Below are 25,450 nucleotides of genomic sequence, written 5' to 3' on the forward strand. Positions count from 1 at the left end.
CAGGGATGCAGAGTGCATTGACACCAGCTGCTTTCTTGCTCCTGGAACTCCTGTGTCCATGGTACTCAGATGCAGAGCTGAGCCTGGAGCTCAGTTTCTACCCCACAACAGTTTCTAGCTTCAGGAATGCTTTATCCCACCTGCAAGGATTATGACCTTGACTATTCGGGGTCTGCAGGAATGCTGAGCACCCGGTCAGGGCCTAAGTGCCAACTCCAAATCTATTGTCAACACTCGCTGTTTGCTGTATAGATGATCTGAAGGACCTCTCACCTCTGCTGTCTGGGAGGTCTTTGGTTCATGAAATGACAGCCTTAGGTGGCAGGTAACTGGGAAATTCAACTGAATATTAGTCCGGGAAAAATATCGCTAGAAAAATTAATCTGATGTTTAAACTGTTATGTGCTTTTCTATAAATAAGGAAGATGAACTGGTGATGTTTAAGGGCTAACAAGTTCTAGCTCTAAAAAAATCTGTTATCTCTATAATGCATTTAAAGTGATAAACAGTTTCTGGGCTTCCTTGGTGGCTCAGTGGTAGAGAATCTGCCTGCAATGCAGGAGACACAAGTTCAATCCCTGGGATGGGAAAATCCCCTGGAGGAAGGCATGGCAACCCACTCCAGTATTCTTGCCTGGAGAATCCCATGGACAGAGGAGCCTGGCAGGCTAGAGTCCACAAGTTTGCAAAGAGCTGGACATGACTGAAGCGGCTGAGCACACACGCACGCACAATATAGGGTGGGTTTCTACACCACACCCAATTTTTAATCCTTTATGTCATTACTATTTCACAGTGCAGTAAGTTTTCAGTTTTTCCTTCAATTTTGTACACCAGCAGATGCTTAGCGTAACCATCTCCATGGGTGATGGCCTGTGACTTTGGCCTAAGGAGAAGTTTCCCACCAACCATTCACATGCGGCCGCTCACAGAACTGGGTAATGCCTGGTCACTAGCCAACTAATGCAATTAACTAGATATGTTAATATTTCTGTTCTAAACAGCGAATTATGCTAAACAATGATCTATTTGGCTCCTTTTTCTAATACAAAAATGAAGAGGGATTTGACACCATCCAAGAGAGACTGGAGGAGATCATTACAAAGACGGAAATGGTCACCTTGCTCATCTTTCCGTTAGCAGGGAAGCTTGGACCTGCATCTCTTAAGTCTACAGGCAATATTCATACATTCTTAGTGAGAACACCACAGGGGAGAACCTCCCAGTCTTCACAGAGTTTCCCCTGGCACAGAACCCCACACTCTCCTACCGCAGAGAAGCCACAAGGAGGATGTCCATGTTGCAGGGAGGCCTGCGGCTTTCCTCACAAGTATTTCCAGCAGACAAGCACTAAGGGCCACCGTGACCCAGTGGTTAGGACTCTGGACTTTCACTGCTGTGGCCCAGGTTCAACCCCCGGTTGGGGAACTGAGTTCCTACAAGCTGCAAGGTGTGGTCAAAAAAAAAAAAAAAGAAAGGAAGGTACTACTTTGGATAAAAAACAGATAAAAGTTGGAAAAATGTGGTCTAACAGGGCAAGGCTATATTCTAGATGGGACTCTGAAATAACGAGATCAACAGATGAGTAGATGAACCAGAAGGAATACGTTCAAATGACCAAAGTCCTCACAGCAGTGCTGCCAGGACACATCTTTGGAATTTCTTTCAATAGGCCTAGTTCACATAAAACAGAAGAATTTCATCCTTATTGCTTAAGAGCATACAACTTTGAAAAACTGAATACGTAAATGGCACTACCCAGCCTGATCTCCCAACTTATTTATCAGTCATGACCCTGAATGACTCTTAGCTATTAAACAGACAAATAAAATTCATGCATACATAAGTAGTAAAACTAGGGAACTCTCCAGTAGTTCAGTGGTTAGGACTCCAAGCTTTCACTGCCGAGGGCTTGGGTTTGATCCCTGGTTGGGTACTAAGACCCCACAAGACGTCCAGCACAGCCAAAACAAAAAAAAAAGTTAAAAAGTACATAAGAAAAGCAAGGAAGAAATCATCATGAAAGTCAGGAGCAGGCTGGGGTTAGGGAGGCACACGGAAGGAGGAGGTGGTCTGTGCGGGTGCTGAGAACAGTCCATTTCTTGAGTTGTTACTTGCACAGGTATTGTTTATAATTATTTGGTAACTGTACATTTATGTTTTCTTTATTTTCCTAAATGTGTGTTTTCATAATATAGAAGAGTAACAAGAAAAAAAAATACCCTGAACAATCTAATCTAATGTCAAAGCTGCTTTCCAACTGTGATGTTGGAGAAGACTCTTGAGAATTCCTTGGACAGCAAGGAGATCAAACCAGTCAATCCTAAAGGAAATCAGTCCTGAATACTCATTGGAAGGACTGATGCTGAAGCTGAAGCTCCAATATCTTGGCCACGTGATGCGAACAGCCAACTCACTGGAAAAGACCCTGATGCTGGGAAAGAATGAAGACAAAAGGAGAAGAGGGTGACAGAGAATGAGGTGGTTGGATGGCATCACTGACCCAATGGACATGAACTTGGACAAACTCTGGGAGATAGTGACGAACAGGGAGGCCTGGTGTGTTGCAGTCCATGAGGTCGCAAAGAGTGGGACACGACTTAGTGATGGAATGACAATAACAGCAAAGGGAATAAATTGCCGCTGTGTCTGAAAGCAAGGCTGCTCTCTGCAGGATGCCTCTCGTTTGAGCAGGTTCTGGTATGAGTGTTTTACAGGCCTCTTGCCCACCTGAGTTGGGGCTCAACACTGGCATCAGCGCATTTTCATCCTCCAGCTGCTGCCCGTGCCCCTGACTGTGTCCCTCCGCTGGGGACTGGAATGATCTCCCCAGCTGGTGCATGCTGGGTACCATGGAGGTTGGGTGGGCCAGGCTGATGGGAGAATGGCAATCCCCTGGGAATGTGGCTTACACCTCCATTCACCAGGTCTGTATGTTTGGAAAGCTCTGCTGCCCGACAGGCCCGCTCCGTTTCCAGATGTCACTGGTCACTTCCAGTCCTCTGATTTTCCGGGCAGGACTTTTGTCTGGTTCACTACTGAATCCCCAGCACCGGAAGAGGGCCTGACACCACAGCGAGTACAGGGTGAACCGCTGTCAGATGAAAACAAGTGAGTGAATTCCACGGCAGTGTAAGTTACAGGGGTCCCTACTTCCTCCTAGTCCAAAGCTCTCCCTAGCAGCCAACAACTTTCTGCCACTTCCCTCCCAGTTTAGGTTGCCCGCAACTGACAGTCTTTTCCAGAAATAAAATTTATCATTCTGGTCTTTTTTCCCTGAGCTCTAAGGAGAAAACTTTCTCTTGAAATATATTTTCTTTACAATAGAGAAGCTACTGAAGGCTATTTTCTTGCAAACTTGGCTCCAAGAACTCTGCTCACATCAGTGTATGATTTTAACTCTTTAGATCCTGCATTATCTTGATACCATGTGAATACAGAGAAATCCCCCAATGAATCAGAATACAGAATCTATCCCTACCCAGCTCTGTGGTACCCTTTGTAAGAAGCCCACAGCAAACTAGCAAGATTATAAGCATCAGGCGTCTGCTGAATGAGGGAGGCCACTAGGAATCTTCCCAGCCCACGCCCTCCTCTGGGAATGGGTGGAGCCAGCGTGCTGGACACCCACAGGGCTAGAGGATGTAGAGAGCCAGAATCCAGGGCAGGGGCACCTCTTCTTCCCGTGGAAAGTGCCAACCCTGCCAGTGAGCAGCTTCTCCCTCCTAGGGGTACCTTTCTTTATTTCGGCTCAGGGCGCACTTTTTCCTAATTTGAACAAAGGCTCTGTACAGAGCAGCAGAGGCCCCATGCGGCTGCTCCCTCAGGTCACCCGTGACTGGCTCCTCTGGTCAAGGCTGACTGAACCACAGGTGGGCCAATCAGATGCTCTTGGAGTTGAGAATGGGGGGAGCGGGTGGGTACCTAAGAGCAGTCATTCTCAAGGGCAGGTTTGTAGCCTAATTGTACCAAGATCACCTTGGGGAGCTTCTGAAAGACAAAGTTTTGGGGTTCCATCCACAAAGATGGATTCAGAAATCCAATGTGGCGTTTAGGAATCCTTTATTAAACAAAGCTTTCCAGTGGATTCTGATGTATTCTGAAGGTGGGGAAACCACTGCATTTGCCAGTCTCTGTTTTTCTTTTTTCTCTTTTTCCAGTCTCTGTTAAATGGTTGGCAAATATTGTGACGTTGGCCTGGGCTGGCCACTTGGGGCCAGAAGAAGGAGAGGGGACCGTGAAGGAGACAGGCAGGCACATGCCATCTTGGAGAGGCCAAAGGAACAGCAGAGAGCCTGGTTCTGAACCTTATAAAGAAGCTGCACTCCATGAGATGTTCTTTTTTGCTAAACAAGTTAGAGTGAGTTTCTGATAGTTGCAACCCAAAGTACCCTGACTAAGACATTTGGGCGTTCACTGTATACACCATACAACGGTAATCAAAGAGGGGGGCTGAAGGATACCACTACAGGCCTTGCCTTCTGAACATTTACCAGCCAAAGAACACCCAGGCGGGCCCAAACCCAGCCCATCAGTGCACCACAGTTACAACAGCCGATCTCAGGCCCTCAGGCCTGACCAGTAACCCTTTCTTTCTCTGGCTAGCTCCCTGCTCATTTTCCACTGAAGGCTATTTCATTGTCTTCAAACCTGTAAGCCAGGTGAGAATTCATTCCACCTTCTACCATCAAAGTATGACCTCACCTGATCCCCAGTCATCCCTTCTCCCTTCCCTGTTACAGTGGAAGAAGCATCTCCCCTTTTTTTTCTACAAAGAATCCCACTGATGCCCTGGAATTCATGTCCTTCTCCTTCCCAAGAGCTTTGGAAAAAAGGTCCAGGCTTTCCTGTATCTTATAAAAATCACCCACTGGACTCCACACATCCGTGGAGCTACTGCAGGGTCAGTTACTGTCATTTTTCTGGAAGCTGTCCATGCTCATCACCACACTCCTCATCTCCCCTCATCTATAATCTGGCTTCTGCACATATCACTCCATGGAAACAAATGTTACCAAGGTCAAAAACTGCCTCCCTGTTGCTAAATACGTCAGAAACATTCCCATCCTGACTTCCACCAGCCCCTCAGTGACACTCAACTCTATGGACCCCAGCTATCCCTGCCTGCCTCATTTTCCTTTCTTAGCTTCCAAACCGCCAAGACCTTTTGGTTTTTTTAGAATATTCTGAATCTCTTTGTCTTTCTGTGTCCACCCCCAAAGTGTTGAAGTGTGTTAGGGTTCTCTTCTGGTCACTCTTCCTTCTCTACTGACACACTCTTCCTGAAGCCTTTCCTCCACTCTGGCCGCTTCCATCGTGATACACATGCAAGTCAGTCCTACTTCAGCTGGCATTTCACCCTCTGCTTCAGCATATGGAGCCGTCTCCCATACAACTCCGTTGTCACACAAGCACCTCATCCTTGACAAATATCCTAAACTAAACTCAGAACTTCCCTTCAAACCACGATGTCTTCCCCTGTTCTCTATTTCAGTGAACCTAGGTGTCACAGTCAGGAATCTCGGTTCAGTTCAGTTCAGTTGCTCAGTCATGTCCAACTCTTTGTGACCCCATGGACTGCAGCACACCAGGCTTCCCTGTCCATCTCCCAGAGCTTTCTCAAACTCATGTCCATCAAGTCAGGGATGCCATCCAACCATCTCATCCTCTGTTGTTCCCTTCTCTCACCTTCAGTTTTTCCCAGCATCAGGGTCTTTTCAAATGAGTCCGTTCTTCACATCAGGTGGGTAAAGTATTGGAGTTTCAGCTTCAGCATCAGTCCTTTCAATGAATATTCAGGACTGATCTCCTTTAGAACGGTCTGGTTGGATCTCCTTGCAGTCCAAGGGACTCTCAAGAGTCTTCTCCAACACCACAGTTCAAAAGCATCAATTCTTCGGCCCTCAGCTTTCTTTACAGTCCAACTCTCACATCCATACTTGACTACTGGAAAAACCAGAGCTTTGACTAAACGGACCTTTGTTGGCAAAGTAATGTTTCTGCCTTTTAATATGTTGTTTAGGTTGGTCACATAGCTTTTCTTCCAAGGAGTAAGCGTCTTTTAATTTCATGGCTGCAGTCACCATCTGCAGTGATTTTGGAGCCCCCCAAAATAAAGTCTCTCACTGTTTCCATGGTTTCCCCCTCTATTTGCCATGAAGTGATGGGACCGGATGCCATGGTCTTAGTTTTCTGCATGTTGAGCTTTAAGCCAACTTTTTGGTTAAAAAAGTCAGGAATCTGTGTCACCCTTATTCCGCCACTCCAGCCAATCAATCAGAAATCCTGTCTAACCTGCCTCAAATCCATTTCACTTCTTGCCCTTTCTACTGCCGCCCAGGCGGAGTCGGTTTTCACTCTGTCACGCTGAGGCTATGACCCCATGATGGCTCTGTGACACTGCATCAGGGTCCTGTAGGATTTAGTGTCCGCTTACCTTTCCCACCGAAATCTTCATGCCTCACTTGAACCTGTTCTCCTTCCCCACAGAACCACATTCTCTTCCCTCCCCAAGGCCTTGCACTTGCTGATCGTACTGCCGGAACATTCTTGACTTAGACCCTCTCTTGCTGGATAACTTCCTTCTCCCTTAGGAGGGCTCAGTCAGAAACCACTATTTCATGGAAACCTGCCCCATCTGGGTGAGAGGCTCCTTTCTGGAGCCTGGAGCTCCGGGCTGCTCTCACTGGAGCACTGAGAATACTGGCCAGCTTGTCTGCTGCCTTCTGCCCTGCAACAGCCCATCGTAGCCCTGGGACATGGCCCAGGGCTGGCCGCGCGGGGGCTGACACACTGCTGAACGAATGAATCAACGAAGGAGACAGTACAGCGAGTGATTATACTGGTGGGCAGTATAAACAAACAGTGCAGAGAAGGATCAGTGGATGGGGTGAGAAAGGCTTCACTCTTTTAGAAGTCTGGATGCCCTGATGGAGGGAAAGCCGTCAGGCCAGACAGGAAAGGACATTCAGTGGATACCCATCAGCAGAGGCTTGGGGCTCACGGTGAGTCTGGCCTGTCTGGGGAACCATGAGGGGTCGTGCCTGGCAACCTGAAGAGTTCAGCTTGAGTTCAGCTTAAGGGCTGGGCTGGGGGTTTGTACTTTTCTCCTGTGCAATGAGAAGCTCCCAGATGCTGTGGTTTAGGTCACTGAACCAATGTTTTGGGAAGATGAATGTGATGGAAACCAGACTTTTGGAAGAGGCTGAAGGCAGATTAATCACTCAGACAATGGTGACAGCCACCTAATGACAATACGAATGTGCCTTGGGAACCATCTACTCATTGGCCCTTCTTCCTGTTTGCACTTTAGAATCACTTGGGGAGCTTTTGAAAAATGCTAATGTCTAGAGCCTTTAATCCAGATCATTTAAGTCAGAATTTATGGGGGTAGCTATATTTTTACAAAGCTCACCAGATGATTCTATGGCTTGGCTAGGGTTTCCTCATTTTCAAGGAAAACAAGGGCTCAGAATTTAAGATATGAACTTAGATCACAAAACCAGTCACTGGCAGAAGATGACCTGCAAGTGAGCTCTGATTGCTACTCCAACTCTTGTTTTACCCATTATACTGCTGTCCCTCTTAAAGTCTAGCCCCAAGTACGGATGCAGAAAGCAGAGCAATGGGAGGCAGTGTGGTAAGACAGCTAGCAGGTGAAGTCTGCCTTTACAGCAATTCGCCCATGCTCTGAACCTCCAAGTCCTTGACTGCAAAATGGGAACAATAATGCTACCTGTGGCCCCAAGGTATGTACCAGTTGTTAATAATATTATTACTTTCATTGTTATTGGGAAGAATGGATGTGAGACATTCAAAGAAGAATTTGTAGGATTTAGTAACCTATTAAAAGTATAGAAGGAAAAGAAAAAAGCAAGAACATCTAGATTATGAAGTCTGAGTGTCTGAGCATTCAGTGGTTCCATGGTAAGGTAGGCAGGCTGAGCTGGATGCAGAAGGAATTAGGGAGGGGCAAGGATGGCTGGAGACTTCAGTGGTGACCACTCCAGAAATCTCTCACACAAAGCTCTCAGGGAATTTTAGTTAGTTACTTAGTTAGTAGGGGCTTCCCTGGTGGCTCAGAGGTTAAAGGGTCTGCCTGCAATGTGGGAGACCTGGGTTCAATCCCTGGGTTAGGAAGATCCCCTGGAGAAGGAAATGGCAATCCCCTCCAGTAATCTTGCCTGGATCTAAAGAGAGTTGGACTTACTTTGTTTACTTTTGTTTGATAGGCTAAACTCTTGAAAACTGCTTTAATCAGTGATTTGTAAAATATTAATCCATTCATGAGAATCCCAGGGACGGGGGAGCCTGGTGGGCTGCCATCTATGGGGTCCCACAGAGTTGGACACGACTGAAGCGACTTAGTAGCAGCAGCATTCATGAGAAAGCCTAAGTCCTGTAAATGACTCTTTGCATGAAGAGATTTAAATTCACAGGGCTCCTTAGAGAAATGACTGATTCTAGGTGTGAGGCAAGGAAATCATAAGACACGCCTATAACATCTTGTCCCACAGAGTGCTCAAGGGAGGTGGGGGGCTGACAAAAGCACAGAAGGCACCTTAAGCAGCCCTCGCCTCCACTGACCAGACGGGACAATTTAAGCATTAAAAGAATAAGGAAAGCAATAGATTACAACATTAACTATGAAAGAAAATACACGGTATTTTAGAGAAATACACTAAAAAATTAGAGATGAACTTCTGTGTCTCGATAGCTTCAGAATAACACTGGGCAGGGAAGCCTGAGTCAGGTATGGATAACACAGAAGCAACCACAAGTGGGTAAGCCCTGAAGCTGATTGAGCATGAGGGTTCAATATACTACCTTGTCTACTTTTGTTCATGTTTGAAGTTCCTCATAGGGACTCCCCTGGTGGCCCAGTGGTTAAGAATCCACCTTGCAATGCAGGGGACATGGGTTCAATCGCTGGTTGGCAACCTAAGATCCCATATGCCGTGAAGCAACTAAGCCCACGGGCACAACTACTGACCCTGTACGCCACAACTGAATCGGTGCATGGCAACGATAGATCCCACATGATGCAATAAAGATTCTGCATGCCGCGATGAAGACCTGATGCAGCCAAACAAAGTAAATAAGGAAATAAATACAATAAAATTCCCCAAAATAAGTAGTTTTAAAGTGAATGAAAAAACAAACTATGATGTCAGGACTTCCCTGGTGGTCCAGTGGCTAAGACTCCACACTGCCAATGTAGGGGGGCCTGGGTTCAACCCCTGGTCAAGGAACTAGGTCCCACATGCTGCAACTAAGACCTGGCATAGCCAATTAAATAGATTAAAAAGAAAAAAAACAACTATGATTTCATAGTGTTATATGCACACATACACATATATACTGGAGAAGGCAATGGCACCCCACTCCAGCACTCTTGCCTGGACAATCCCATGGACGGAGGAGCCTGGTAGGCTGCGGTCCATGGGGTCGCTAGGAGTCAGACACAACTGAATGACTTCACTTTCTATTTTCACTTTCGTGCATTGGAAAAGGAGATGGCAACCCATTCCAGTGTTCTTGCCTAGAGAATCCCAGGGATGGGGGAGACTGGTGGGCTGCCGTCTATGGGGTCGCACAGAGTTGGACTCAACTAAAGTGACTTAGCAGCAGCAGCAGCTCACATATATACACAATGTGAGAAGAAAAGCTCTCTTTTTTGGAAAAATCTCAATCACTAACAGTAGATAGAATAATTAGAAAATCATTTTGCAATCACTAATTGTAGTATCTATCAGTGAAGTCAATGGCGAAAGGCTGAGAAACAAGAGGGTCACGTAGTCCCAAACACCGTCCCAGAGATTATGTCCTCCTGTACTGGTGTAAGATACTTTTGAATACCTCGAGGAGAAACCTGGCCAGCGGGGCCACGGGAACCAAGTGATCACCCATAAAGGGACAAACAAACATTGTATGCCAGCCGCTTGGCCAGGATCTAATCATGAGGAAACAATCAGTCAGTGCTCTGAGGGCCACCCTTGAAACAACCGACCCAGGCTGCTATAGCCTAAAGAGACGTGACAGTAAGTGCTCAGTGCTTTCCAGAGTGAGGCATTGTCATAAAGGGCCTTACTGGCTCAACAGGAAGAAATCTGATATAATGTTATTATACAAATGTTAAATTTCCTGGGCATGATAGTGATACTGAGGTTGTGTTGAAGACAGTCTTTGTTTTTGGGAGATACTTGCTAAAGAATTTAGTGGTCAAGGCTCATGCCATTTTGCAACTTACTTTCAAATAGTTCAGAGGAAAGTGTGTGTGTGTATGTCTGTGTTTGGAGAGAGAACCAGAGACATCCAGACACAAACAGAACAAATGCTACAAAACATAAACAAGCAGTGGATCTCGGTGCAGAGGTTCACTGTACTCTCCCAACTTTTCTGTGGTTTTGAAAGTTTTCATAAAAGAAAAGGTGGGGCGGGGACTTAAGTTCACTCTTTAAGAAGCTGGTTAAACTAGAGGCAACTGGGTGGCGGGCGACAGGAGGAAGGAAATTTTTCACTGTAGTACACAACTTTCTGTACCTTTTGAATTTTGAACCAAGTAAGTGTATTATCGATGGCAAAAAAAATACAGTTTACATTTAAGACTCGTTTAATATTAACACTTTATAGTATCAAAACTTGCTAAATGAAATTTCCCCAAGTAGATAAACATTGAAGGCCCTTGATAATGGTATTTTTGTTCCTTACAATGTTCTATAAGGTAATTTATACAGAAATTATAAAGTACAAGAGTCACTGTCCTTCTGGATTTCCTGGGAGTGTAAATGTTAGATGGCACATCAACACTACTTTCCCAGCTTGTGCAGCCTCCGAGGTTATGTCCTCCTTACTCCACAATACCTGACATTTTAATTGTTCTGGAAAACCTAGAGCAGAACACATGGGGTATAATGCAAGATTTAGTTCCCAATATTCTTTGACATTAAAGTCACAAAAAATTACTTTGGAGCTGCTGGAATATGCCTCTTGTTACCTTTGGATAATTGAAACTTTGGGGAGTTAGAGAGAGAGATTTTTCCCCCCTTCATTGAAGCATTATTGAAAAAAATGAAAAAGAAAGGAAATGACCATGCTGTGGCTGATTATGTATAATTAATTATAATAAACATAAAGTAGACCAATATATACAGATATCATGAGACCCTCAAGTTATCTAATTAAGTAAAAATGGGTATGGTAACAGGTACGGTGTGTTGCAGAGTTAAGTGTATATGTGACGTGTGCTGGATATGCAAAGGATGTCTCTGGGGGAAGAGAAAGAGAAAGAACACAGAAACACTGGTGGCCTCTGGTAGGGAAATCTGGAAGAGGAGGGTTTACTTTTCATTCTAAGCTATTTTGGAACTGTTTCTAATTTTTACCAATGGGAAGTTTTACTTTTAAAAAAAATGCATCAATATGTTGATAAATGCTTTCCAGGTATCACCTCCTCTACATGAGTAAATTTTTTAAATTAGAAGAAAACAGAGTATCTGTAATTCCATCACCCAAGGAACAGCTGTTAATGGAGTAGTACATTTCCTTTTAATCAAGTTTCTGAGTGTTTGGTAAGCAAGAGGGTTTTCTATTTTCTAGTTCACCATATTGTCTTTCATCATTTTTCTAAAATAGAAAGCAAACTGCTTATTAACTATTTTACAGTTAAATGTACATTTTAAATATTTCATGTTTAAATGTGCACTTAAAATGATTTTATAAGTGAAATTCACTCAGTCGTGTTTGACTCTTTGCGACCCATGGACTATACAGTCCATGGAATTACCCAGGCCAGAATACAGGAGTGGGTAGCCTTTCCCTTCTCCAGGGATCTTCCCAACCCAGGGATTGAACCCAGGTCTCCTGCATTGCAGGCAGACACTTTACCCTCTGAGACACCAGGGAAGCCCATGAATTAGTGATTATAAAACTATTTTCCATGTATTCTAGGATTGGGCAAATAAGCAAATATATTATGGGGCAGGCTTTTTCACTATTAGAAAGGGAAGGGAAAGGGAAGTCGCTCAGTCGTGTCCGACTCTTTGTGACCCCATGGACTGCAGCCTACCAGGCTCCTCCGTCCGTGGGATTTTCCAGGCAAGAGTACTGGAGTGGGGTGCCACTGCCTTCTCCAATTAGAAAAGGGAGTGACAAATATGGAAAAGGACACTTGAATAATGAATCTGGTGGTCCTGGATTAGAATTGAAGTATCAATATGAACTCTCTGTTTTTAATATAGATATATAGATAATAGACAGCTACAGATATATAGATAATAGACAGCTATATATGTGTAGATATATATAAGTCCCAATTGCGACAACGTCAGTAGCAGTGAATACGTAGTGCTCAGATCCTGGCTTCTAAGTATTGTTCTCCACTAGAAAGAACAAGGCCCCTAAAATGGTTGAATTCCAGGGCAGGGGCAGGAAAGTGAAAGATGAACATGCAACATCATGTTTTCCCAGAAATTAAAAGGCAGTGCTCAAAGCACAATGGAGACATGTCAGAGGGACCAGCGGCTAATTTGGAGGGGCGCTCAATGGCCATCAAATCAACCTGAGTGGAACTTCCCTGGTGCTCTAGTAGTTAGGACTCTGCGCTGCCAAAGCAGGGGATGCGGGTTTAACCCCTGGGCAGGGAACTAAGATCCCACATGCCATGCACCCAAAAATTAAATAAACATATAAACCCCAACAAACCTAAGCATCAAAATGAAATTTAAAAAAAAAGAGCATATGATCTCAAGTTTCATGTTAAAAAATAATTTTAAAAAATCAATTTGAGCATCAAAATAAATGACTGCAACAATTTTTAACCCATTAAATAAGATAAAAATCTATGAGTCTATACTGATAGAATTTGTAAAAGGGAGAAACAGGAAAGCTCTTCCTTAGAGCAGAATGCTAAAAATTAAGGTAGAATAAACTTGATGGAATTAGAAAGTCTCTATGTGGTGACCATCACAGTAACAGCTGACTGAGTAATAACTGATTCAGTCGGGAATTATCAATGGAAGCTTAAACTAGTTCAAGTTTGACAAGAAACTATATCTACATCATCTCAATGTAGCTCCCCAAAGAAGCTTGTTAATGACACATCAGAAACCACATGAAGCAGACCCCACCTTAAGCAAGTGCTCAAAGTTGACATGACCAGGAATGGGACGCGTCCACCTCAGGAGGACACATACACCACTTCTGTGGCAATCCTATCAAAAATGTGTTGTTGTTTACTTGTTCAGTTGAGTCTGACTCTTTGCGACCCCATATACTACAACCCACCAGCCTCCTCTGTCCATGGGATTTCCCAGGCAAGTATACCAGAGTGGGTTGCTGTTTCCTTCTCCAGGGGATCTTCCTGAACCAGGGATCAAATGCACATCTACTGCACTGGCAGGCAGATTCTTTACTGCTAAGCCACCAGGGAAGGCCACCAAAAATGTATAACCTGAATTTCACCATGAGGAAACATGAGAGAAACTCTAACTAAGGGACACTCAATAAAATAATTGATTAGTACTCTTCAAAAAGTCAAGGTCATAAAAAATGAAGAAACTATTTCAGATTTAAAGACATGACAACAGAATTAGGCAGTGATCCTAGGTTGCATCCTGGACCATAAAAACAAAACAAAACATATTTTATTCTCTCTTGCCATAAGGGACATTATTGGGAAAATGAGCTACACAGAATAAAGTATATAGATTTAATAGTAACATTGTAATAATGCTGACTTCTTGGTTTTGATAACAGTACTGTGGTTATGTAGCGGAATGCTCCTGACTTCAAGAAATAAATCTGTTGAGACTGAAGTACGTAGGGGTCAAGAGGCATCATGCCTGCAATTTACTCTTCAAAACTTTACGTGTGTGTTTGTGTATGTGTGTGTGTGAAATAGAGAGAGAGAAGAATAAAACAAATGGAGTAAAAAGTTAACATTTGGAGAATCTTGCTGAAGCGTACACGAAAATTCTGTACACATTCTTACAACTCTAGTTTTTCTGTAAGTCTGACATTATTTCAAAACACACAGAGGGACTTCCCTGGTGGTTCAATGGCTAATATTCCTCGCTCCCAAAGCAGAGGTCCTGGGTTTGATCCTTGTTCAGAGAACTAGATCCCACAGGTCACAACTAAGATCGAAGATCTGGCATGCCACAATTAAGACGTGGGACAGCCAAATATATGTAAATAAAATTTAACAAACAAAACACACAAACAAACAGTTTTGATACCAAAAGTGTACACTGAACATCCTTAATCATAAATAATCTTTGTTTCCTTAGGATTCTTAATGGAATTACTAAGTCAAAGGTATACAGTTTAAAAAATATTGACCTACGTGGTAGAGAGAAGTTTTTGAGTTCTTCTAAACATGGAGGAGAAAGGCAGGGAAAATGGAGGAGTTGAGAGGGTATACCACAGCGGGCAGGTGGGATATGGAACTGGAGCTAGAGAACATTCTCAATGTGCGAGAGCCAAAAGCCAGAGGAGTTCAGGGACTGGCAGATGGGGTGAGGGACCACCGCTGGCAAATGTCTGAAACGCTTTTCAGGGACATCATCTTCCATGGTGTAACTGACTTCCTAGTCGTTCACCTGCACAGCAGCCTGGTAAGAACAGGCTCAGGTACTTGGTCCAATCCAGTGCCCTGGATCCTTCCCTCTGTATGCATCCCTCTGTGCAGGCCAGTTACCCGCTGCTGAGTCTCAGTGGGTCCCTGAGCCTTTCCAGTTGGCACCCAAGAAACAGCCATGACTTCTCTACCCAGTCCATAGTCATAGGACCCAGTGGCTTCTATATGATGCAAGTGGGAGTGAAGCCAAAGTATTAGTCACTCACTCGTGTCTGACTCTGTGACCCCATGGACTGTAACCTGTCAGGCTCCTCTGCCCATAGAATTCTCCAGGCAAGAATACTGGACTGGGTTGCCATTCCCTTCTCCAGTGGATCTTTCCAACCCAGGGATTGACCCCGGGTCTCCCACACTGCAGGAAGATTCTTTACTGTCTGATCCACCAGGGAAGCCCCATGATGTATGTAAATAATCTGAAATAATCTTTCCTTTTAAATGCCTATAACACATTCCATCAAATATATGTATTAATATTGGCTCTTTGATCCCCTGGAGGAGGAAAATGACAACCCACTCCAGTATTCTGGCCTGAAAAATCCAGACAGAGGAGCCTGGCTGACTAACAGTCCGGGTTGCAAAGAGTTGGACACAATGAGCTAAGCACACACTGAGTATTTGCCACTTGCCAGGGACCATGCTAAGCGCTTTATACAGATTATCTCATTTACCTTTCTCAATAACTATGTGGGATGGTAGTATTATTAATATAAAGTCTATTATACAGATGGAAAAACTTAAGTCTAGAGAGGTTAGTTAAGGTAAGACTTGTTCCCAGTCATACAGCCTAGATTCAAATCCATGAAGTCTCCACCCTAAACCACAATGCTATGCGGGATAGAACATTTTAACTAAGAAGAAAAAAGGCAATCAATCGTAAGTTGAACATCTTCAGATAATAAATTGGGAACCTAGGATGAAAATTATATTCTTTACAAATACACATTCCATTCTTCCATTCCATAATCACCCAAGCATTTGTTTGATAAAGGGAACATTACCTGACAGAAGAACTGCTGCTGGCTTCCCACTCCAGGCGTGTTGCTGAAGGTGCTGGTAGACTTGGAAGAAGGAACTGGAAGACGATGGGACACACTGACCGGTCCTGGAGTCCTGTTTGGCTGGGTCAGCTGATCTCCTGTAAAGTTTGATCCTGATGCACCAGACTGAACCGCAGACCCAAGACTAGGATGGGCAGTGCTGGACGAACTAACAGGGAACCGACTAGGTCCTGCCATGCTTGTCACCGAGGGCATGGTGGTGAAGCCAGGTCTTCCTTGGGAGACGCTGCTCTGCCCAGGGGACAGGTGCAAGACGGTGGGTGATGCCTGCTGCAAAGGCACCTGTCCACCGACGATCTGAGGGGAGGCGTGGTTGACAATCACCGGGCTTCCGGAGGCGGCGAATGTCTGCCCAGACACTAACTGGACGGCGGCACTCTGGTTGTTCAGCATCTGTCCAGAATATGGTTGGTTGGTCCTGAGCATGTTGGAAGAGTTTCTGTTCAACATGACATGCTCTGAGGCCACCTGGCCGGAAATGAGCTGAGAGGGCTGAGTCTGAAGAAGCTGCCCATTGATGGTCTGGACATGGTGTACCGAGTTGGAACTGACAGAAAGGCTTGTAGGTATGAGGAACTGACTCTGGGGTGTGTGAGGCTGGCCCATGGGAGAATGAATAACGATACTGCCCCCGGCGCTGCTCACGGCCTGCGAGGTGACGGGCTTCCTTGTGTTCTGTTGGTTTACGATGTTCACGGACATGTGCGGACCAACCACTGAGCCCTGGGGTGAGCTTGCAGAGGCGAACGAGATCCCTTGCTGAACATGGTGCTGTTGTATTCCCAAGTTGTTCACATTGTATGTGTTTTGCTGACCCATCTGGATAGGCTTTGGCTGGATATTAACTGGGACTTTATTTGAATTTGGTGCAAGACCCCTTTGTATGATGATGTTATGCACAGGTAAAGATGTTTGGAAATTTGTGCTGTTAAACGGAACGGTAACAGGCTGTGCTACTGGGCTGGAACTGGAGTTCCCAAACAAGGAGTTGCCATTAGGAGTCTGTCTGTGAACAAGAAGCCCTCCACTCACATTTGAGGGGGCTTGCTGCCCACTACCCTTTAGTATAATTTGTGATCCATCTAGGTTATTAATAGTCATCATGGAAGGTTGATTACCAAATGACCCAATTAACTGTATTTGTCCAGAACCACTAATCTGGCTGCTATTAGACAGATGCTGGCTGGGCACACTGATCCCCACGTGGTGCATAAAGCCATGGTGCACACCCACTGTATTGCTTGCAAACGAGGTGCCAACAGGCACATGAGTCACCCCTATAGGCTGCAGTGTCTGACCTGAGTAATTAGAAACATTAGAAGCCTGAGTAAAGGATGCTGATGAAGAGGGATGAAGCTGAGCTTGTGCAAACTGTTGGCTTGAACCTATACTGGCGTCCAGATATGCCTCTTCTGCCAACGTCTGTTCAGTGATATTGGCCTCCTGCAAGGATTTCTGAAGAATGTCAAAAGGTTGGTCCTCACTGAGATCAGGAAGAGGAGAAGACTCAAGTTCATCTTCGAGAAACTGAAGGCTACTTGAAAGTGGCAGTCCATCACTGGGCCCTTCTCCAAGCTGGCTGCTTACAGCTTTGAGGGCTGACTTAGGATCAGCATTCTAAAAAGATAAGTGGGAGGTTACACGGCGTATCTCACCTCTGAGAGAGACTCTTAGACAAAAAACGAATCTCACTTTTGAATATGAATAAAGCATAACAGTCTGCTTTTTAGACTCAACTCTCCAAACTGCTCATCTTATTCTGATACTTGATTTCCTTAGTAATGATGTTTAAGGTTTTTTTTTTCCTTTTTTGGTAAGTATAAGCATTCATTGCTCTGGTAAATTATTTTATAGGGAACAGATCAATAATGCAAACATACTCATGGCTACCTGAGTAGCTTTATTCTTTGAGACAGTGGCACAGGCATTATTTTTCAGGATTGTTCCCAAGTCCAAAGCCTGAATGGGACTCAGCCTAGGGTATGTGTGTATCCAGGAGACAGCAGTGTCTAGTTCTTTGTACCACAGGAGGAGACGTGAATTTTGGGAGTTCTGAGTGTGGTTCTACTAGATGTCCAGAAGGTATCCCAGATTCAGCCTTGACTTTCAAGGTTTCTCAGAACTCCCCTAGTTCTAACCTGTCCCAATCCAGGCAAGATCAGTCTGGATGAAAAGAAGCTTCCCATGTGAAATGAGTGAATGCGCATTTGATTTCTTAGAAGTAATCAGCTCATTATGATGCTTTAAAAACTCTATCAGTGTCCTATTCAAGAGCAAAAGTTGGTCACCATTTGTCAAGTGCTCACTTGTGCATTAGTGTCTGTCCGTAATGAGTCCTTAAGGTCTGGGCATTCCAATTAGAGACAACAAAACAGGCATATGTAGAGAACCGAACACAGTTACTGATAAATCAGAGACACTCCACTGGGCCAGAAGTTTATCATGGGATACGACAAGGTTATAAAAGAAAAAAAAATGAAATCAATAGTTATTTAACACAGGTGAAGGCAATGTGAATATACTTAACACTACCAAACTGTATACTTAAAAATGGTTAGGATGGTAAACTGGTTATATATATTGTAACATAATTAAAAATTTGTAAAGGTGAAGAAAAACATTTAAAACTAGATCAAGCAAGAATAAACAGTCCAGGGATTCCTTGGTGGTCCAGCAGTTAGGACCTGGTATTTTCACTGCCAGGACCTGGGTTCAATCCCTGGCTGGGGAACTAAGATTTTACAAGCTGCACAGTGTGATTGAAAAAAAAAAAAAGAAGAAGAAGAATGAACAGTCCAGTTTTCAAAACCCTAGAAATTCTCAGCCATAGGCTAGTAAGGTGTGGTGTTCTGGGGGCTAGAAGACGGGAAGAACCAGGTAGAAAAGCAAGACTGGTTCACCTGACACCCAATTAGAACTTGAAGTCATTTGAAAGGAAGTGGGGCAAGGCCACTGAAACCAAGGAGGTGTGTTTGCTTGTTTCTGCAGAGAAAGGTCAAGGCGACAGTGGATTATCTCCTGAGTGGTGAGACATGGTAATGTTTTCACAGTGCACAAACTAACCGACCATGGGTTTAAAATTTCATAGTTTTCAAAGCTTTTAAAATATTTCTACTGCCATGACATAATCCAAGTTCCCCCAAAATCCACCCTGAATGAAGAAGCCTGAAGAGTTAGAATCATACTCACACGGAAGGGGGAGAGCTGGTGAGTAAACATCAGCAGTGTCGGAAACAGGCTAAATACCTCCTTTATGGGCTATAGGCATGCATGCAGTTATTGCCCATGCAGAATGAATTTCAGAATTGCTACTGATTCACAAGCCTTACAGGAGACAGTGTTGTGACTTTAAAGCCACCTCTAGCATGTGGAGGAGTCTTACATGTTATGATCTAACATACTTTGTACACACTCAAATACGTTAAAGAACTGTACATTTCCAAGAACTTTCTAAATGCTACACCAATGGTACTCCATATTATGGATGAAGAAAATAAAGACCCTGATGATGACAACAAGTTGACATTAACTGAACAGTGTGCCCATGGACTAGTTCCATTCATCTTAACCAGTCTATGAAGTAGAGTTATCATTCTCCTGGATTAACAAATTAAGAACCTGAGGCTCACAGAGATTTAGTGATATAAGCAAGGTTACAGAGCTAGAAAGTGGTAGAGCAAGGATTCAAACTTGGGCAGTGGGACTCTGGACTATCATCCGTGGAGAACAAAGCAGTTAAAAGATTAAAGTAACATGGGCTTAAACACAGCCATCTGGATACAGTTTCCAGGCAGAACTCACCTGTCCCCCAGGTCAGATTTCTTGTCTAGATGCTCCTAGAGTTTAAGGACCTGCACCCTGGAAGCTGGTGGCCTGGGTTCAGTTCCAAGCTCTGCAACTCCTGGCTGTGTAATACTCGGTAAGTACCAACCTTCAGTTCCCTCATCTTCAAATATGGATACTAATAGAACCTACTACACTTCATGGAATTATTGTAAGGGTTAGTGGGGTTGATATTTGTTAAGCTCGTAGTGCCAAGAACATACTGAGTGCTTAATAGGTGTCAGTTACTATGATATTTTTCCTCGTTTAAGATGAAAAGGATAAGAACATAACCATAATTCAGAAGGATTTTTTCTTAAAGCTTATGTAACAGTGTTCAAAAGCCTCTAAGTTTTTCAGGTTATGTGTCCCTGGTATTTTAGAAAGAAAATTGAAAGCTTAGGAAAATAGTAAAGTAAAAATCTTAATAGGCTAAGTTAAAAGTAGAAACTGTCAACATAATTCAATAGATTTTCCTCTTGTGGCAACTGCAAAAGACGAAGTGAGGATTCCCATCATGATCCAAAAGCAATTATAGCTTCCAGTCACCAGGCATCAATGAGACAGAAACACCTGATCACTGCAGTTTCCAATACTCACACTAGAGTTGGCGAAAATCGAATTTGAATTGGCTGCAGAATATCCTGCGTTAGTCAAGTCCTCATTGCTCTGCAAGGTACAAATTCAAAAAAATGATCACTTAGACTGTAAAAGAAGAAGCAAAATGTACGACTGTGACAGCCTGAGTATTACTCACCGATTTATTACTAGGTCCATGTAGAAAATAGTTCAATGCTTGTGGGTCTCTAGAAAACAACAACCAAACAGAGACAACAGCAAATGAATACATTACTTATACTTAGGGTTCCTCTTTACTAGGGTAAAAAGAAAATGACGTATTAGCTCAAGTAGAATCCTCTCCTTGCTTTAAAACTATTAAAAGTTTTTGTTTGTTTTGTTTTGTTGTCATTCCATTTCCTATTAGCACTCATTTCGGCCTCCTAGGGTTTCTTAGAAAATAAATTTAATAAAGGATTACCTAATGATGACTCCTATGTTAATCCATGTCACTCTGTCCTCCTACTCTACCTATATATACCTATAGGTAGGTATACTATACTTATCTACTATACCTATATATATCTACTATACCTATGATGATTACTTAATTTTTATTTAAAAAACCCACTTGGTCTCAATGTGCTTATTAGGTTGTTTCAGTACAGCAGACCTCACACACTCAATTCACCCCAATCCCGGAATAAGCATCTTACCCAATAAGATCAAGGAGACACGAGTCGTCATCATCATCCATGACAACTATAAAGAAAAGGAATAAGAAAGCACTGTTTCAGCAGAGCAGATTAAAGCCACCAGCATCAACGCAACACAAAAATATACCTTATACTTTCCTAGATAAATAACTGTAATTCCTGTGCATTTCCTGCTAATTGCTTATTATGAATGTGATTTTAAAATTTTTGTGGTCATTCAAGAGATCAAGTATTCAATTTAAATTGTTTTTATTGAACACAAATCCTTAACTTACAAGTTAAAAAGGAATCCAGACAAATCTAAGGGGGTTGGCAGCAACCTTTCACATGCAATTCCCCAAAGAGGCAGTAAACCAGGAACAGTAACTTCCTCAAAAAATATAGTCAACAAGAGGAGCAATCACAGTTTTGTTTTTAAAAAAATCCCGTGCATACAGAGGTCTTTGAATTTTGTGACTAGATGTTTCCAAACCTGGTAAGCAATCTGGATTTCTAGCCATATTTTAGCTATCTTTAGGAAAACAGCAAAGTCAATTCTCCCTATTTTTTGAGACAGAAGAGGCACCATTGCCCCAGGCAGTACTGTGACAGGCTTTGCACTGAAGGTCCCAAGTTCCTCCCTCCGCAGCAGCAATGCCAACTGTTCAGTTGTAAACAGTGTACATCCTAACCCTAGAATCTTTAAAGTAGAAACTCTCAACTCCCAGTTCACCGCAGCTCTAAGCCCAAAGCTCCCTCTCTCCCCAGCCATCGACAGCATCCAGCTCAGCCAGCGCAATCGCTGTGTTCTGGCTGAAACAATAACAACTGTACAAATTCCAAGAGTGGTTCTCCCCCTTTCTTTCTCCTCCCTCCCCCGAGATCCGGGAAACTTACACTAGTGATCCGACACCTGGTAACATCGCTTTGCACCCATTTCGAGCCATGCGTGGAATAATTTACATCATGGAATGCCAAGGCCAAGAGTTCTGGAGCCGTTGGAAAGGGCAGTTGTGAACGGCAGTTGGACGGAGGAATGAAATCCTGAAGAGATGCCCAGAAGAGGGACACGCCCGAAGAAGGCAGAGTTTCTACTAAGGTTTTTTTTTTTCTCGGTTAAAACTGCCATCTCCTCTCCACTTCCCCCCAACTTCCCATCCTATTGGTCACAAGGCCAAACAAATATAAAAATTACTCCTGCCACATGGAAGGAAACTTGCTTTCCTCAGGAAGGGTCTGGAAGGGGTAAGTATCCCCCCATGTGGGACCTCCCCATTGGTGGGTGACAGGGTTCAGCTGCTGGTGGATTATCCATCTGAGTGGATCTTCGGTGGAGAGGAGAGCTGATGGGAGATAGGAGGAGGTCAGTGTGAACAGCTTATCCAACGCTAACAGCCATGGCCACAATGGTGGGAGGAGCTCGGGCCAAGTGAAATCTGTGTCTAGGACTCAGATGTTGAGTTACCCAGGGGCATGCTAGGATGACTTTACTAACATGGCTTTTGAGAGGTGAAAAGGGACAGGAAGGAGAAATTGGAAAACTATCATCAAGTAGATATGGTAGAAATTTGTATGAAGGTCTGCACTTAAATCCTGACATTTAACATACGGAATCACATTAGCTGTTGCTTATAACTGTTCCCTGGGCTGGTCTCCCAGACATCACAATCACATGGACTACATTAGCTAATTATGACGTATAATTAAGCCTATAAAGTGCATATTATTTCTTTACTTCAATATGACTATTTAATTGGAGCTCCGCCGTACCCTCTGTAAATTCATTTTTTAAGTGTCTATTTTCAGAACAAACTAAATGTATGTGAAAACAGCTTGCATCAGGGCAGAACCCTCTCACGTCTCTCCCGGTTCCCTTTACACCTGTATCAGCTCCTCCAGCGCACGAGATGCCCAGGGTTAACGCACACACACCGAGACAGGAAGGCAGCACCAGTCGCTCTTCCCAAGTGTCACTGCCACCAAAACGTTCAAGCACAGAGAGCATCTGCTACCCCACAGTTCAGTGACAAGCCACTCCCTGAGTAGACCCAATAAAAGAACAATTGTACAAGAGGGATGAAATTAAAAGCCACCGCACATCCTCCCCTACCAAACCAAGTGGGCTGCCCAGACACTTGACAGAACACTTGGTAGGGACATCCACCCTACTCAGGGCATCAGTCTCGCCAGACAGACCTTCTCCTCCAGCGCCCCTTGGGTAGAATTCCACAAGCCTTTATAGTCAGGGGTACTCTGAGAATTCTACTTTTTAAAGGGCCACACTCTTTTCGACTAAACAGTTTCAGATTAGAAGAGATGGCTCTTACCTCTACACACCCAGCTCTACATGGTGCCAAGACACAGTCACAATGCAGCCCAAGCCAGTATTTCTTTCCCCAGGAGGACAGATGGCCCCATCAGAGTAAATCTACTAGCGTGAACATGTAGAAATTGACTAGGATTCTAAAGCGGAAAGACAACCTGAGGATAGAAACTAATGACTCCAAAGTGAAGAGCTGAGTTTTTTTGGGAAAGATTCTCCCATTACTTCTGGGCTCTCGTTGAAGCCCTCACTAAAGTAATGACTCTGGATTCACAAGATGGGCCTCTGGCCGCCCCTCTTCCAAGGGGAAGTCCCTAGATCAGAGGTTACAAACTACATGGTTTCACACACTAGAGCAAGACACATCCCCTGGGTGATAGCAGTTTGCAGCAGTAGGATCTGGCAGGGGGAGAAGGGGACTGTGGTTCCTACAGGTACCCTAAGAGATCAGAAGGCACTGCCCAGACACCTGACTACCACTTTTTTTAAAAAAATTAATTTATTTTTATTTCTTGGCCACACGTGGGATCTTGGTTCCCTGATCCAAGACTGAATCAGCACCCCATGCATTAGAAGTGCAACGTTTTCAGCATGGGTCACCAGGGAAATCCCTGACTACCACTCCTAGAGAGTGAAAGCTAATATTTAAAATTGCTCATACTGTTCTTAATCAAGAAGACAATGTAAAACTGACATTTCAAATCAGCAGGAGAAACGTTAGCCCTCTAGAGAAGAGAAGGTGGATCCATACCTCCTATCTTACAGAAAAATAAATTCCAGATGGATCTAACAGTTAAACGTGGGGGGCTGGGGAGGGAGGAGAAGAGACTTACAGTTTAAGAAAAACATATGGGAGAATTTTGTTTTTATAATCTTGGAGTAGGGGAAGGCTAAGTATGTCACAAGACGCAGAAGTCTGCCAAATTTGATGACAAAATTTTTTAAAATTCTGCATGATGAAAGAAAAAAAAAATGAACAAAGACTAAAAAACAAACAAAAAAGTGGGGAAAACATGTTCAGTTCATATCACAAGCAGCTTTTCTCCCTAACACATAAAGAGCTCATATTTTTAAAAAGGTCAGCTACCCTGCAGAAAATCAAAGGGTATGAAAAATCAGTCCATAAAAAAGGAAAGACAAGTAGCCCTAAACATGTAAAAGTAATCACCCTCACTTAGAATAAGAGAAATGCAAATGAAAATTACAATAAGATTATCTGTCAGATTGGCAAAGATAAGGTTTGATTAAGGACTATGCTAGTCAGGAAATAGGAAACAGAGACTTTTACACTTTGGTAGTGAGAGCATAAACTCTGGAGAGGGCAACTACTTTAAAAATTTTAAATGCATGAATCATATCACCTAGCAAACATTTCCAGGTGCTTGTCCTACAGATATTTCTTGCACAAGTGTGAAATGCTACGTGTATAAGACTACCCAATGCAGGGGGCTCCCTTAGCGGTCAGGGGGCTAAGTCTCCACACTTAACCACGCAGGGGGCACGGGTTGGATCCTGATCCAGGAACTAAGATCCAATGTGCCCGCAACACAGCCAAAAAAAAAAAAGACTTATCCACTGCAGCATGATTGGTTTTTAACAACAGACTATAAAAACCTAGATGGCAGGAGTATGGGATTTCTTCTTAACGTGATGGAAATGTTGTGGAATCAAACCACGGAAAACTGTACACGGAAAACTGTACACTTTAAAGGGTGAATCTTATGGTATTGAAATTATATTTAAAGCATTAAAAAAAATGAAATGAAAGAGGTATGCACCTTTCTTGTTCCTTTGATCATATACCTTTCCAAGTCAGTTCGTATACATCTGCCTCATTATTTTCAATGGCTGTGTAACAATCCATTGTGTGGGTGAATATAATTGATACCCAAGTGTTGGGTAGAGGGAAAATATATACATGTGTTTATAAATATTCAGACCCTGAAATAAGGCACAAATAACCAGCAATACCAGCTGCTTCTGCGAGGGAAAACTGGGTGGCTGGATTTTGGGCTTTCCCTGTTTGGGGCCTGGGCTTGATTTCAGGTTAGGAAACTAAGATCCAACAAGCTGAGCAGTGGCCCCCACCCCAATACAATTAATAAAACAAAGAGGATGGGGAGACCCACGAAACACAAGAACCTCAAGTCAGGCTCACTCTAGGTAAGCATACTGGACATCAAATACTGGGAAAATTTTCAAGCAGTCCAGTGGCCTCAAGAATAACCTACATCAGCTATCTCAGAAGAAATACCTTATAGACAGTTTGATATTAAGATCACAGAAAGATTTTAAACACTGCCAAGCCAGAGATAAAAACGAAGATGGTAGGCTATATATATATATATATATATAT

General features: G+C 43.6%; 1 protein-coding gene across 2 annotated transcripts in view; it reads right to left on the bottom strand.

Annotated features, from left to right (window-relative positions):
• GLTSCR1L (GLTSCR1-like) overlaps window positions 1-25,414 on the bottom strand; it is a 36,981-nt gene extending 11,567 nt beyond the window's left edge. The window contains exons 1-5 of one of the 2 annotated variants that reach the window (XM_010863159.1): window positions 21,669-25,414; window positions 20,793-20,838; window positions 20,276-20,324; window positions 20,119-20,187; window positions 15,637-17,313 (exon numbers count right to left, since the gene is read on the bottom strand). In XM_010863159.1, the coding sequence (XP_010861461.1) occupies window positions 15,637-17,313; window positions 20,119-20,187; window positions 20,276-20,324; window positions 20,793-20,833 (1,836 nt within the window). In that variant the 5' untranslated portion in view covers window positions 20,834-20,838; window positions 21,669-25,414. The other variant, XM_010863158.1, reaches the window with a different exon arrangement.
• Window positions 25,415-25,450: the final 36 nt, after the last annotated feature.

The sequence above is a fragment of the Bison bison genome, unplaced genomic scaffold, assembly GCF_000754665.1.
Source record: "Bison bison bison isolate TAMUID 2011002044 unplaced genomic scaffold, Bison_UMD1.0 scf7180017864487, whole genome shotgun sequence".
NCBI classification, from domain to species: domain Eukaryota; kingdom Metazoa; phylum Chordata; class Mammalia; order Artiodactyla; family Bovidae; genus Bison; species Bison bison.